General features: G+C 51.3%; 1 protein-coding gene and 1 long non-coding RNA gene across 8 annotated transcripts in view; one reads left to right on the top strand and one right to left on the bottom strand.

Moving 5' to 3' along the window:
* LOC108539468 (uncharacterized) overlaps positions 1-454 on the bottom strand; it is an 18,926-nt gene extending 18,472 nt beyond the window's left edge. For 2 of the 3 annotated variants that reach the window (XR_001888373.1, XR_001888374.1), the window contains exon 1: positions 375-454. This is a non-coding gene — a long non-coding RNA (uncharacterized LOC108539468). Of the gene's footprint in view, positions 1-256; positions 345-374 lie in introns of those variants that run through there. The other variant, XR_001888375.1, reaches the window with a different exon arrangement.
* Positions 431-12,849, top strand: SPATA2 (spermatogenesis associated 2). 5 transcript variants are annotated; one of them, XM_017888172.1, is made up of 3 exons: positions 431-888; positions 7,726-8,162; positions 9,426-12,849. In XM_017888172.1, the coding sequence occupies exons 2-3, from the start codon at positions 7,827-7,829 to the stop codon at positions 10,650-10,652; spliced, it is 1,563 nt and encodes a 520-aa protein (XP_017743661.1). In that variant the 5' UTR covers positions 431-888; positions 7,726-7,826; the 3' UTR covers positions 10,653-12,849. The 5 variants fall into 5 exon arrangements, with proteins under 5 accessions (XP_017743661.1, XP_017743665.1, XP_017743662.1 ...); XM_017888176.1 differs by having other exon boundaries at positions 431-1,013; XM_017888173.1 differs by lacking the exon at positions 431-888 and adding an exon at positions 1,034-1,238.
* The last annotated feature ends 2,196 nt before the right edge of the window (positions 12,850-15,045 follow it).

Genomic DNA, 15,045 nt, shown 5'->3' with positions numbered 1-15,045 from the left:
CGCCGTGCCCGGCTTTTTTTTTTTTTTTTTTTTTTTTTAAGGGACGTGGCCTTGCTATGTTGCCCAGGTTGGTCTCGAACACCTTGGATCAAGCGATCCTCCCGCCTCAGCCTCACGAGTAGCTGGGACTACAGTCGCGTGTCACCACGCCTGGCTTTATTAATTTTACAGGTTATAAAGCTGAGACTCAGAGAGGTTAGGTAACTTGTCCAAGGTCACACAGCTAGTAAGTGGCAAAGCTAAAAATGGGACCCACGCTCTTAACCGTCGCCCACAGCCCGTAACACCAACAGCCTTAGCAAGGCTGGATTCCAATCACGCGTGATTTCAGCGTCTCATTGGCTCTCTTTGAGCCTCAGTATTTCTGTTCGTACAATGGTGGCGAGGGATCCGACCGTCAGCCCCTGCTTGCTTGTGCGGAGTCATGAATGCAGCTCCCGGCTCCGGAGCGGTTTCCATGACAACCCGGCCAGCCACCATCCCTAAGCCGAGTGGCTTCCGTCACGTCCGGCCTGTTTACTTCCGGGTCCCAGCCCCAGACGCGACGATGGCTCGTTAGGCTCCAAATTGCCGTTCCTCCGCTTTCGTTCTCGTTCTTCGGCCTTCCGCTTTGTTTTCCGCCTCTGGCTTGTAGTCTCCGTCGGCCGAGGGCATCGACTGCTTCCCGGAGCCAGCGCGCAGCCGTGGTCCACCCTCTCTTCGGACCCGCCTCCTGGCGACTTCACTTCCGGGCCGAGTGTTTCCGGGTCGCTGCTGGCCCGCGGGTACTGGTCTCAGTACCCCCTGCAGCCGGCCAGAGCGGCTAGAGCCCAGCGGGGCCGGCTCCGGCGGCAGCCGCGCCTCCCGCTTGCTTCCCTCGGCCGGGCAGCCCTCGGCGGCAGTGTCAGGGTGAGTGACGGGCGGCCGCGAGCGGAAACTGTCTCCGGGGCTTCCCCAGGTGGAGGGGGCGCCAGACAGCGGCAGGGCTCGGCTGGCCCGTGAGCGGGGTCCCCTCACGGCAGGCAGGACTACAGGTGGGCCCGTTGTTTCGGCGCTCCCGGGACCCCCAGCCTATCCTCAGGATCACCATTCTCCCGGGAGCTGCCTTGTAAGCTCCTGGAACCGGCCAAGGGTGGCTCAGGGCCGCTCAAGAGGAACACCCTCTCTTCGGCGACTGGCCAAACAGAAGGACACCCCGATTTCGCCACGAGGCAGTTACTGCGCAGGGTTCCCAGTTCAGACTCTGGCGGCACACCTGGGTTTGTACTCACTGTGTGACCTTGGATAAGTCACTTCGTCTTAAGAGCCTCAGTTGCCTGTTTAAGTGTGATTGAACCTGGTTGCTAGGGCTGGAGTAGAGATGGAATGAGATCATGCAGGGCCCCTGGCATACAGCAGGCGTCCAGTAAGTGATAGTTCCTGTTACTTCATTCAATTCACGAACCCGTGGGGAGGGCCAGAATTTGAGACTGGGCTGTTTTTCACAACTGACGTGGCCCCCCGAGGCCGTAGGAATGACCGAGCTGGGACTTAGCAGCCGCCAGCTTCTGTCCCCTGCAGGGAGGGAAACAGCTTCCTTCAGAGGCAGCTGCCACTAGGGAAGCTTCTTTCAGCACCGCTGAGGTTATTTTCAGAGGTTTGGAAGGACTCTGTGTGAATTTCTTTGGAATCTAGTAGGAGTGTGGGGACCTTCTGGTGTTTCACAGCCCGTGGAAGGTGCCTTGGATGTGTCTCGGAGCCTCTTGCTTGGAACCAGTGCATTGGTGTGGGTGGGGAGGTGGTGGGGGTTGAACTGCCTTCCTCGTCTCCTGTTTGGAGGCTGATGGAGCTAGACCAGGGATGTGTAAACCTGTGGACAGGGGCAGCGCACAGACCAAAATAGCTCTGCCTGTGCAGAGAGGGGGCGCCTTCAAATACTGCTTGGGGAACATTTCTGCTTGAATGGGCCAGCTGAGGTAAAGCCAAGCGAATGCTTTGCTACTCGGAATCACTTCACTTCCATGCAGTGGGAGTCTAAACAAATACAGCGTTCCTCTTAAATGTTTAGAAAATAACTAAAGAAGCCACTGCCTCCCTGACTGCAGTATCTCTTTCCGTTGACTTGCTTTTCAAGAGGGTGCCTAGATTGTGGGTTCAGGAGGTGCTGACTGGAGCTGTTGACTCTGGGCACCTGCCTGCCTCTATGTTCAGGCTATTCACAGTGCTGTTTTTTTGTCTTTTGGGTTTTTTTTTTTTTTTTTTTTCTCCCACCAGACTGGCACGGCTTGGCGTTCCAATCCTTGGGTTGCTTGGAGAAATTAACAGCTTCTGTCGTTGGGCTGTCTTGGTCTCCTGTAACCACGATGTTTTTGCAGAGAGCGTATTTTGTTGTTCTTGCAGAGTGCTGGGAATGAATTGCTGGCTCTGTGCTCAGAAAAAACACCAGCTATGACCAGCTACAAGGCATCTTGTATTCTCAGAAAATGTTTTCAGCAGGGATGATGTCAGCTGCTTCATCACTGGCCGATGTCTCTGGCCAGCCTCTTTCCTCGGCCCTTGAGCTTACATCATATAGAGATTAGCTCTCCTAGCCCCATTCAGTGTGGGAAGATGGGAATTTTGCTACTACAGGAATTTTTGTAACTCAACTCTGCTCGCGCCGCCATAAGGCATTCTAACTTAGCCAAACACTTTCGAGTAGAGCTGTCCAGCAGATGCAGCAGGATGGCTTTGCAAGAGTCGGAGTTTTGGCGTTAGACCTAGGTTCAGAGCTCAGATCCACTTCTTCCTAGCCTTATGACTTAGGGTAAGTGAGTTGGCCTCTCCGAGCCTTAGTTTCCTCTTTAACCTTGGATCTATCCTATGGATTTCATTGTTTTTCATAGAGCAGTTAGCAGAGAGCTGCCACACAGTAATCCCTTGGTAAATGGTACTGATGTAACAATAAATGAGTGAGATAAATTGGAGAAAGCCCAGGCATCAGGGCCTGCCAACAAGAGTTCAGATTCCAGCTCTGATCCTTTCAAACTCTGTTGAACAGTTTGTTTTGATGGGAGAGCCTGTTTTCCTTATAGAGTTGTGAGGATTAAATGGGATGATGTAGGTAAAGTGGGAAGCCCAATGCTTAGCACATAGTAGGACCTCAGTAATTATTAGTCTCTTTCTTTCCTTTCCTTACTGACTGATTGAGACAGAATCTTGCTCTGTCACCCAGGCTGGAGTGCAGTGGTGCCATCATAGCTCACTGCAGCCTCAAACTCCTGGGCTCAGTGGATCCCCCCACCTCAGACTCCCAAGTAGCTAAGACTACAGGTGCATGTCACCACACCCACCTAATTATTATTATTATTATTATTATTATTATTTTTGTAGAGATGGAGTCTAACTATGTTGTCTAGGCTTATCTTGCCCTTAATTATCTTTTAGCTTTTACTTTCTTCCGCCTTTTCCCTCACCTACCCAGGTTGTTTTGAGATTTGTTTTAGATATTTTGGACTTCCTGTCCTTGTTGTTCAGATTTTGAACATCAGCTGGGCTGTTTGGATCCCTTTCCTTTATTTATTGTTTTTCAGCAACAAACAAGGGTGTGGACTGTGGTGCGATTATAGAGCAGCATACGCTGAGCTGAGCTTGAGACTGGCTGACTTTGTAAAAAATCAGTCTCTTTGAGTTCGAGGCTAACTTCCTTGGAAAAAAATTACAGCAGTATTCGGAAACTTAATGTCTCTGTATTTGAATGGTTCTCAGACTACCAGAAAACAAACCCTGGGGCCAGAGGCGTGATTGCAGCTTCTCTGAGATAAGTCAAGAATGGTAAATGCATGTGTGATTATCCTCTCCAGTGTTGCAAAATACATTTATTTATGTAGAGATGGAGTTTTTGCTCTGTTGTCCAGGCTGGAGTGCAATGGCACGATCTCAGGTCACTGCAGCCTCTCCCCCCGGGTTCATGCCATTCTCCTGCCTCAGCTTCCCCAGTAGCTGGGATTACAGGTGTTCGCCACCACGCCCAGCTAATTTTTGTATTTTTAGTAGAGACGGGGTTTTGCTATGTTGCCTAGGCTGGTCTCAAAATCCTGACTTCAGGCGATCCACCCATCTTGGCCTCCCAGAATGCTAGGATTACAGGCCATGAGCCACCGCACCTGGCCTACATTTTTATTTTTTAAGAGAATATACATTTTAAATTGTTTATTTTTTTATGGACAGAATAGTATGAACATAGAGCACATACATACTTTGATACTAGGTGGTATGCTCTTCCAGCTAGATTTGCAGGCTGGATGTGTCTCCTTCATTGCTGTCCTCTACCTTCCCCACCCATCCCCATTCCCGCACTGGGTCCAGCTCAGGCAGAAGGTGGGAGCTGCAGAAATGCTTGTTGGACATGGGAATCGTGAGGTGGTGAGAGGAATACAGGTTCCAAGTCAGAATGCCGGCTTGGATTATTGGGTCTATCTGCTGCTAATCTTGAGCTACTTGTTGTACCTCATGCCATCTTTCTGAGCCTGTTTCTTTGCTCTCCAGCTGATCTCCCAGGATTCTTGGGAGGTACCAATGAGAAACTAAAGTTGTGGCATCATGAATGCTGACATCCTTTACAGCATCCATGCATCTATTTCTCTTTTTTCCTTTCTCTCTCTCTCTTTTTTTTTTTTTTTTTTAGAGATGGAGTCTCGCTCTGTTACCCAGGCTGGAGTGCAATGGGGCAATCTCGGCTCACTGCAACCTCTGCCTCCTGGGTTCTAGCAATTCTCCTGCCTCAGCCTCCCAAGTAGCTGTGATTACAGGTGCATGCTGCCACGCCCGGCTAATTTTTTAAAAAAATTTTAGTAGAGACGGAGTTTCACCATGTTGCCCAGGCTGGTCTCGAACTCCTGAGCTCAGGCAATCCACCTGCCTCGGCCTCCCAAAGTGCTGAGATTGCAGGCGTGAACCACCATGCCCGGCTGCAGCATCCATTTCACCTACTTTATCAAGCACAGGCAGGCTCTATGTTAGGCATCGTGGTGAACAACACAGACATGGTCCTTGCCTTTATGGAGCTTACCAGGAGCTTACCAGCTTGCCAGCTTGCCAGGGAGGGTGGGGGTGGACAAAGAGAGGAAGCTAGTAAATGAATAAAGTTGATAGTTTCAGATTGTGGTTATCGTAGGAGAATGTGACAATACTGAACTGGGAAGGTGAAATAGGGTGGTACCTCTAGGGGCTGATGTTTGAACTGAGGCCTGAATGATGAGAATCTTCATGAGGCAGAATTTTATCCTAAGTGCATTTTGTTTTCTTTTGTAAAGACAGGGTATTGCTGTGTTGCCCAGGCTGGTCTCGAACTCCTGGCCTCGAGCAATCCTCCTGCATTGGCCTTCCAAAGTTCAGGGATTACAGGTGTGAGCCCCTGCGCCTGGCCCCTAAGTGGATGTGTTTGCCTCCTGTGCTCCTCAGCCTTGTTTGTCGCTGTAGCACTGGGCTCCCTCAGCAGTGCAGTGTGTTGGAGAGAGTGGCCTCTCTGTGTCCCCTGAGTTTTGCTACACATCTCATCTCTCACCCCACCATTAATACCCCCAGGAGTCTCCTCCTGGGTACAAAAACCATGGAGGAGCCAGACTAGTGGCTCATGGAGATAAGGATGATTTTGTCAACCTCATGATAGTTGCCAGGCTCGTAGGACCTTCCTGGCTGAACACAGGTCTGCTAAAGGAGCCCCCCACACACCAGGCCCAGTACTGCTGCAACTTCTCTCAGTCCCTTGCCATCTCCCACACTCAGCAGACATTTATGAAGCACACAGCTGACCTTACTGAGCAAGATGGTCACAGTCCTGTACCCACGGAGCTTCTGGGCAGGAGCAGCAGGACCAGAGCATGTGAAAATGCACATCTACGGCCCAGTCAGTGGTATCTGCCCCACTCAGAGAAGGCCTGGCTGCTTAGGGCTACAGCACCTTCAGACAACAGCAGTGGCCATCGAGGACTTCCCGGAGCCGGCTCTCTGAGCAGCTTCGTATCCCATCATGCTTAATCCTCTTGCCAGCTCTGGACAGAGGCGCTATTATTAACCCCTTGTTTCAGATGAGAAAACCGCCACCCAGGGAGGTGGAGCAATTTGCCCAAGTAACCTGGAGAAGCAGCCCTGACCTCGCTTGCAGGTACCTGGCCTTGGACCCCATGTCCGTGACCCTGCGCGTGTTGTCTCCTTGGCCCTGGCAGTGTCCCTCCATTAATCTGGATTCGCTCCCAGCATTGTGGTGACAAGAATATTGCTGGATCTGTGCCTGTTCTACTAACAAGTGGCTAAGCAGATGACAAGATTGTATAAAGCCTGTGTCCCAGCTCAGAACATTCTATCCTCTCCCAACAGGGGGCTGCAAAGCACTCTTGTGATAAAGGGGATGCAGGCTGTCAAAGGCTGGTAACAGCACTCCAGGGGCTGGCAGCCACTGTGGCCTCTTTTGAAAATTGTAAAGAAGACCATATCCCTCTCCCCTTGCTGTCCACTCTTCAGTGGCTTCACGTGGCTCTTTGTATAAAATATCGAATTCTGAATGTGCTCTTGCAGCCTTGGGGCTGAGGGTCCCGCTGATGCTGACAGCTGCCTCTCCTCACGCCCCTGCCCTGGTGGCCTCGGCCTCACTGGCTGCAGTTCTGTTCCTGTGCCAGGCTTCCTGCCTCAGGAAAGCAGGGTGTGGTGGGTAAAGGCATGGACTTTAGAGCCCGATTGTCTGGGTTCTGAGCTCAGCTCCTCTGCCTCTTAAGAGTTCTGTAACCTTGGGCGGTTTCTTTTTCTTAAACAATTTTTTGTATTTTTGTAGAGATGTGGTTTTACCATGTTTCCCAGGCTGGTCTCGAGCTCCTGGACTCAAGCCATCCTCCCCTCTCAGCTTCCCAAAGTTCAGGTATTACAGGTGTGAGCCACCGTGCCTGGCCTACCTTGAGCAGTTTCTAATGTCTGTGTCTCAGTTTGCACATGGGTCCACTGGGGCTAACTGTAGTGCCTCTCTCCTAGGATTGTTTAAGAAGAGAAAGTGAGGCTGGGTGTGGGGTCTCACGCCTGTAATCCTGGCACTTTGGGAGGCCGAGGCCAGTGGATCACTTGAGGTCAGGAGTTTGAGACCAGCCTGACCAACATGGTGAAACCCCATCTTGACTAAAAATACAAAACTTAGCCAGGCGTGGTGGCGGGTGCCTGTAATCCCAGCTACTTGTGGGGCTGAGGCAGGAGAATCGCTTGAACCCGGGAGGCAGAGGTTGCAGTGAGCCGAGATCACGCCACTGCACTCCAGCCTGGGCAACCGAGCAAGACTCCATCTCAAAAAAAAAAAAAAAAAAAAAAAGGCGAGTTAGTGTGTGTGAAGCTCGCCACGTGTCTGGAGCCTCTGGTAGTGTTAGCTCAGGGCCTTCCTCTGCTGCAGTTCCTTCCCTGGCCTCTTGACCTGGCAAACTCCTCATCCTTCAGGTCTGTTGCTGTCTCAAGAGGACTTTCCTAAACTCCCCCTTCCCCAGTGAAACCAGGACAGGAGCTCCTTCCATACTCACCCACACTTCTCTTTCAGGAATATTAATCGTATTTTTCATTTGCGAGCACAACAAAGTCAAGGTCCGTCTCTCTCTGGCCTCTGTTGTAACCCTGCTTATAGTACCTGCTCTGTAACGTGCTGCTGGGGCCCGGTGTAGCCTAGGCCAGTTCTGCTGTTCATTTTGCCTCAGCGGCCTGAAGCCGAAGCGCGGACCGTTTCGAGGAATGACATGCTTCTTGTTCCCCTCCTTCCAGAGCACTCCGCTGGTCCAGGTGGCAACATGTCCACGCTTTTAGCGATGTCCCTGCCTCTAATCCAGAAGCCATGGAGGAGATAAGGTAGCCCCCTCGATCGGATGGGGAAGCCCAGTTCAATGGATACAAAATTCAAGGATGACTTATTTCGGAAGTATGTGCAGTTCCATGAGGGCAAAGTGGATACCACCACCAGCAGGCAGCGGCCTGGCGGCGATGAGTGTCTGCGGGTGGCAGCATCGACCCTGCTCAGCCTGCACAAGGTGGATCCCTTTTATCGATTCCGGCTGATCCAGTTCTATGAGGTGGTGGAGAGCTCCCTGCGCTCGCTCAGCTCCTCCAGCCTGCGGGCTCTGCACGGTGCCTTCAGCATGCTGGAGACAGTGGGCATCAACCTCTTCCTCTACCCGTGGAAGAAGGAATTCAGGAGCATCAAGGTGAGGTCCTGGAGCAGCCTCCATACAGGCCCTCCTCCTCTCTTCCTGCCCCTGGCAGTCCCTCCTGAGAGGCTATGCCAGTCTGATTCCATCTGTCCTCTGCTCTCAGATCCTTCCAGGCTCCACACCTTCCCCGTCTCTCCAGCATCACCTCTGAACTGTTTCTGGCCTGGCTGCCACACCTTAAGCAGAGAGATTGGGAAGGCAGGGGCAGCCAGGTTATACAGGGTCTTGTAGCCCAGGGCAAGGCTTGGATTTGTTCAGAGTAGGCGGGGAAGGAGGCAGTGTGGGATCTGGCTTGCATCTGAGGAGGGTCATTCTGGCTGTGGTATGGGAAGTAGGCTGTAGAGGGGTGAGGAGAACAGTTAGGAAGCTTCTCAGTGGTCCCAGCAAGCTGGGCATGTTCTGGACTAAGTGGTAATAGTAGGGGAGGAGGGGGAATTGAGAGAGGGATCCTGAATCAGACCACGCACAGGAGAGCTGTCACCTAGCCAGGCTTCTTCATTCTGCCACGGGAGGAGCGGTAATCGAGAGAGGGGATGGCACAGGAGAGCTGTCACCTAGCCAGCCCCTTCAGTCTGCCGTGTTACTCAGCCCATCATGGGAATGCCAGAGAGGAATGTTCTGATTGTCACCGCATTCTGCCTCTAATCCAGCCCCTTTATTCACCCAGGCTCCCTCTTCATATGGAGCCGAGTCTTTGCGCCCCACTAGGGAGCGAGAGGTTTTGCTCCCTGTGTTTAAGAAAGGAGCTGCTGCTGGTGGCTTACGCCTGTAATCGCAGCACTTTGGGAGGCCAAGGCGGGTGAATCATGAGGTCAGGAGTGGAGACCAGCGTGACCAACACAGTGAAACCCCGTCTCTACTAAAAATACAAAAATTAGCTGGGTGTGGTGGCAGGTGCCTGTAATCCCAGCTACTCAGGAGGCTGAGGCAGGAGAATTGCTTGAAGTCGGGAGGCGGAGCTTGCAGTGAGCTGAGATCGAGCCACTGCGCTCCCACCTGGGCGACAGAGCGAGACTCTGTCTCAAAAAAAAAAAAAAATGGAGCTGCTGGGTCATTTCCTTGCACAACTCCTGAGTGCTTAGTAAGCCCCAGCCCTGCCTCCTCTGCCTCCCGCAGGGTAAGGCTGTCAGGATCCTTCCCTGCCCTGCCCTCTCCCCGCCGCCCCACTTCAGAGCTGGATATCCTTTGCTTTGACATAGTCTGTCTTGTGTCTCTGAGAGAAAACCCCACCTCTCTTTTCTACTCCCTTCCTTCTAGACCTACACGGGCCCTTTTGTTTATTATGTCAAGTCGACATTACTGGAAGAGGACATCCGAGCCATCCTGAGCTGCATGGGCTACGCACCTGAGCTGGGCACTGCATACAAGCTCAGAGAGCTCGTGGAGACCCTCCAGGTGAAGATGGTCTCCTTCGAGCTCTTTCTGGCCAAAGTCGAGTGTGAGCAGATGCTGGAAATCCACTCAAAAGTGAAGGACAAGGGCTACTCCGAGCTGGACATCGTGAGCGAGCGCAAGAGCAGTGCGGAGGACGTACGCGGCTGCTCAGACGCCCTGCGGCGGCGGGCAGAGGGCCGGGAGCACCTGACGGCCTCCATGTCACGAGTGGCACTCCAGAAGTCAGCCAGCGAACGGGCGGCCAAGGACTACTACAAGCCCCGCGTGACCAAGCCCTCGAGGTCGGTGGATGCCTATGACAGCTACTGGGAGAGCCGGAAGCCACCACTGAAGGCCTCATTGAGTCTTCGGAAGGAGCCTGTGGCAGCGGATGTGGGGGATGACCTCAAGGACGAGATCATCCGCCCGTCCCCTTCGCTGCTGACCATGGCCAGCTCTCCCCACGGCAGCCCGGATGCCCTTCCACCCGCCTCCCCCAGCAACGGCCCGGGCCTGCTGCGCGGTACCTACTTCTCCACTCAGGATGACGTGGATCTGTACACAGACTCCGAGCCCAGGGCCACCTACCATCGGCAGGATGCTCTGCGGCCGGATGTGTGGCTGGTCAGAAACGATGCCCACCCCCTCTACCACAAGCGCTCGACCCCTGCCAAAGAGTCCGCCCTCTCCAAGTGCCAAAGCTGTGGGCTGTCCTGCAGCTCCTCCCTCTGCCAGCGCTGTGACAGCCTGCTCACCTGTCCTCCAGCTTCCAAGCCCAGCGTCTTCCCCAGCAAGGCCTCCACTCATGACAGCCTAGCCCACGGGGCATCTCTGCGGGAGAAGTACCCAGGCCAGACTCAGGGCCTTGACCGCCTCCCGCACCTTCACTCCAAATCCAAGCCCTCCTCCACGCCCACTTCCCGCTGTGGCTTCTGCAACCGCCCAGGTGCCACCAACACCTGCACCCAGTGTTCAAAAGTCTCATGTGACGCCTGCCTCAGTGCTTACCATTATGACCCCTGCTACAAAAAGAGTGAGCTGCACAAGTTCATGCCCAACAACCAGCTGAACTACAAGTCCACCCAGCTCTCCCATCTCGTGTACAGATAGACCGGCCTCGCCCCTTCCAGCTCCAAGGGCTACATCACCAACCTTTCGGGTTTCACGGTGAAGAAGTACAAATGCATTGATCTCAGAGGCAGAGGCCTGCACTTGACCTTGTAGGTGGCAGAGATCGTGGGCTGACTGTGTCCACGTGGGAGTTCACTTAGCGACTCAGATGTTTCAACCAATGGCTGCTTTGTTGTCTGACAAGGGAGAAGGTGGCACTTCCGTTCAGATTCATTTTGCTAATCTCTCCACTCCCTGTTCAGTTGGTTCTTTTTTTTGGGTTTGGTTTGGTTTTGTTGTTTTGTTTTTCCTTTAAAGAGGATTTCTATCTCTGGGACCCTCACCGCACCTACCCCTCCCATTACAAAGCCAACTTGGACTGGGAAGGGCCCTTCAGGCCACCAGACATCCATCTTTAGCGGCGAGCTAGAGGCCTGTTGGCTTGTGAAATGAGCCCTCCTGCCACACGGGGCCTCTCCCAAAGGCTCATCCCTTGGCCGCCCCCTTCCCAAACGCAAGGATCCCCAGCTGGACTTCCCACCCCCTGGCTTTCCCACCTCTCCAGGTGTCAAAGGTGAACCAAGTCCAGTATTAGCTGAATGTCATTTTGTACACCACAGCTCAGTCAGCCCATGGCCTTCGTGAACTTTGCTCCAACACATTGATGTGGGGGCTTCCCACAGCAGGACTGACTTTCCCCCTTTCTGTTGTTTGCACATGCTTCTCTTACTGTACTATCAATAGATATTTTTGAGATTTATTTTTAAATAAATATTCAACTTGCTGTGTGTTTCAACGTGGTTAAAAAAATGAATTATGTAGCTATTTATTAAATACCCTGGGTTCTTTAGTCTTCCAAGGGAGGGCCTCGCGCCCATTCATATTGTATCTTCCACTCACTACGGCCCAAGGGGAGAGGAGAGTTTGGGGCAGGGAGGAACAGACACGAAGCCTCCTTTTCTTGAGCTGGTGGAGAGTCACTGTCTTCCCTGCAGTAACTAGCTATACACCTACCTCCAGTGTGCACTTAGGGGGTGAGTGCGGGTGTCGAGGTCTGTGTGTCCGCAGACTGCTAACCTAGTGACAATTCAGGGACCTCACCTGTCGGACCTATAGCTTGCTGAGCAGGAACCTCGCACTTCACACTTCTTGAGTCTCGTTTCAGAAGGAAAATCATTTGGGATTCCTACTGCCCCTCCATCTCAGTCCTCTTCTCTTCACCAGTTTCCAGGACTCATCTGCAACATTTGCGATCTTTTGCACTAAAAGTGGGCAGGAGTCGGCATGTGCCCATCAGACAGACGGCTCCTCAGATGCTCAGCTAAGCCTAAGCGCTTCCAAGCCTGAAGGCCCCTTCAGCTCCTCATGCGAATTACCAGCCCCCGGATTTTCCTTGTGGGGGTACAACAGCAGGAGTGGGGCAAGAGATTGAAAATAAAGCCGCTTCCTTGTGAACTAACATATTTTAGCCATAATTGTTTGTGATGTACACAATGTTAAGGGATTTATATGCAGTGGGTTTTTCTGGGAGAAAGTTATTCAGCTCTTGAGCAAGTTTAAGTCTGGCTGAATCCTGAGGCCACTGTGAATTTGCTGATGTTCTTCCAACTCAGTTGAGTGATTTTAAGGTTTTCCAAATCTTCTGTGGCTCTTTTTTTTAAATATATACATATATATGTATATATATATATATCTGGTAGATCACATGTAGATGTACAGTGTGTATATTAAGCTGAATTTCAACCAACTTTATTACTAAGGCCAGCCTAGCGGGGTATTCATCTTTGACGTTCTTCCTTTTCACCTTTCAGAATCGGCACTGGCTGGCCCGCTCCTGAGAGCCTTAGTTTTCTAGTTTTCCATTTCCAGATTGCGTCAGCATTACAGTAACTAACTCTTTTTAACCAACCGTGATGCCACGTAACTTACCCAGTGGACAAAAGCAGGAGTGACTAACACATCATAGGAGGGAAAGTCCAGTGTACCTGTCATCACGGATGCACTGTGGTCACAGACTGGAATAGGAAATACTACAGCCCTGCTCCTGTGCATCTTACTGGATGAGGTTGCCGTGATTGAGGTAGTTAAATACATGCTAATTTAAAAATGCAGATGTTTTGCATTTGATTTCTACCAAGAGTTGAAATGTTGAGGGATGATTAAAAATAATAATAATAAAGTGTCTTCCATTGTTAAATGAAGTGTTTGGGGTTTTATGTGCTCTGTCCCCGCTGCTTTGAAGTTTGGTTACTTGGGAGTTTATTTTTCCTCAAGTGGTATTTAGTTTTTTAATGACAAGACTTAAGTTTTCTCTTCCATGAAACTGACAAATAGCATTTGCGTGCTATACTGTGAGCCTGGCACTTTTTATTTTTTTAATTTTTTGTAAAAAATGTTTTGATTTTTTTTTTCTTTTTTTTTTGAGACGGAGTCTCACTCTGTCACCCAGGCTGGAGCACAGTGGCGCGATGTCAGCTCACTGCAAGCTCTGCCTCTCGGGTTCACGCCATTCTCCTGCCTCAGCCTCCCGAGTAGCTGGGACTACAGGCGCCTGCAACCACACCTGGCTGTTTTGTTATTTTTAGTAGAGACGGGGTTTCACCATGTTAGCCAGGATGGTCTCGATCTCCTGACCTCGTGATCTGCCCGCCTCTGCCTCCTAAAGTGCTGGGATTACAGGTGTGATCCACTGTGCCTGGCCTTGTTTTTTTTTTTTTTGTTTTTTTTTAATTTAAGACAGGGTCTTGCTCTGTTACTTCCCAGTGTGGAGTACGGTTGTGTGATCATGGCTAGCTGTAGCCTGGACCTCTTGGACTTGAGTGATCCTCCCACCTCAGCCTCCCAAATAGCTACAGGTGCGCACCACTACGTCTGGCTAATTATAATTTTTTGTAGAGGTGGGGTCTCACTATATTGCCCAGGCTGGTCTCAATCTCCTAGGCTCAAGTGATCCTTCCCCCAGGCATTTGTATCCTGAGACTATGTGCATGATCTTGTTTACTAGCTTCAGTCATCCTATTAAATAGGCACTGTTACGATCTCCATCTTACATATGAGGAAATGGCGGTACAGAGTTCAGATGTTTTCCAAGGAGGGGACTGCATCATCCAGGAGAAATGCTTGTTAGTAGAGACAAAGAAGCATTAATAACATTGGAAGATTATTTATTTATTTATTTATTTTGAGACAGAGTCTCGCTCTGTTGCCCAGGCTGGAGTGCTGTGGCGCAATCTCAGCTCGCTGCAATCTCCACCTCCCGGGTTCAAGCAATTCTCCTGCCTCAGCCTCCTAAGTAGCTGGGATTACAGGCATGTGCCACCATGCCCAGCTAATTTTTGTATTTTTAGTAGACGGGGTTTCACCATGTTGATCAGGCTGGTCTCAAACTCCTGACCTCGTGATCCACCCGCCTCGGCCTCTCAGAGTGCTGGGATTACAGGCGTGAGCCACCACGCCCGGCCTGGAAAATGTTTTTTAAAAGTTAATTCCATTTAAATTTTTTTCCATCCATTTAACTATCTCAAGGAGGGAGTCAGTTTGATGCTACCTTGTCTTTAACAGAGAAACCTGGCGTCAGACACAGCCTGTGGCAGGCTCTTAGCCAGGTTTTGTTACTTTCTGTCTAGGGCAGGCCATACTACTTTTCCATTATAACAGTGATAGGTTTGCTTTAAAAATAAATTTTTAAGGGCTGGGCGCAGTGGCTCACGCCTGTAATCCCAGCACTTTGGGAGGCCGAGGTGGGAGGATCACCTGAGGTCAGGAGGTTGACCTGCCTGGCCAACATGGTGAAACCCTGTCTCTACTAAAAATACAAAAATTAGCTGGGCGTGGTGGCGGGTGCCTGTAATCCCAGCTATTCAGGAGGCTGAGGCAGGAGAATCGCCTGAACCCGAGAGACGGAGGTTACAACGAGCCAAGATGGTGCCATTGCACTCCGGCCTCGGTGACAAGAGTGAAACTCCATCTCGGAAAAAAAAAATCAAGGTGTTTTTTTCTTAAGTGAGGATTGACTTAAAACCAAATACATGGCAGAAATGTGAAGGCAGCAGCAGCAGGCCTGTGCCCACCCACTGACCATGCTGCTGTGTGGGCTCCCACCAGGCAGCTCAGCTGTCAGGGCAGACACTGGACAGGTTTCTCCATTTCATTCGCTGGCTGAACAAATACCCAGGCCTTGGGCCAAAACCAGGCTCAGGTGCTGGATTGCTTTGAGCTATAGCATAGGAAACGGCCTTGCCACCCTGGCTGTTGGGGTTAGCAGTTTCCTGGAGATGCACACCTACCCTGGGAGAGCTGAGGAAGCCAGGCACTCACTCCGCATCCAAAGGGGAGCAGTGACTTCAGAGCAGATTGCTTCATTTGCACATGTAAATGACAAGCATATTTAAAC

Source organism: Rhinopithecus bieti, unplaced genomic scaffold (genome assembly GCF_001698545.2).
Source record: "Rhinopithecus bieti isolate Rb0 unplaced genomic scaffold, ASM169854v2 scaffold_15834, whole genome shotgun sequence".
NCBI lineage: Eukaryota > Metazoa > Chordata > Mammalia > Primates > Cercopithecidae > Rhinopithecus > Rhinopithecus bieti.
Note: the sequence above shows the minus strand (reverse complement) of the source record. Positions and strands in the feature narration are given on the sequence as shown.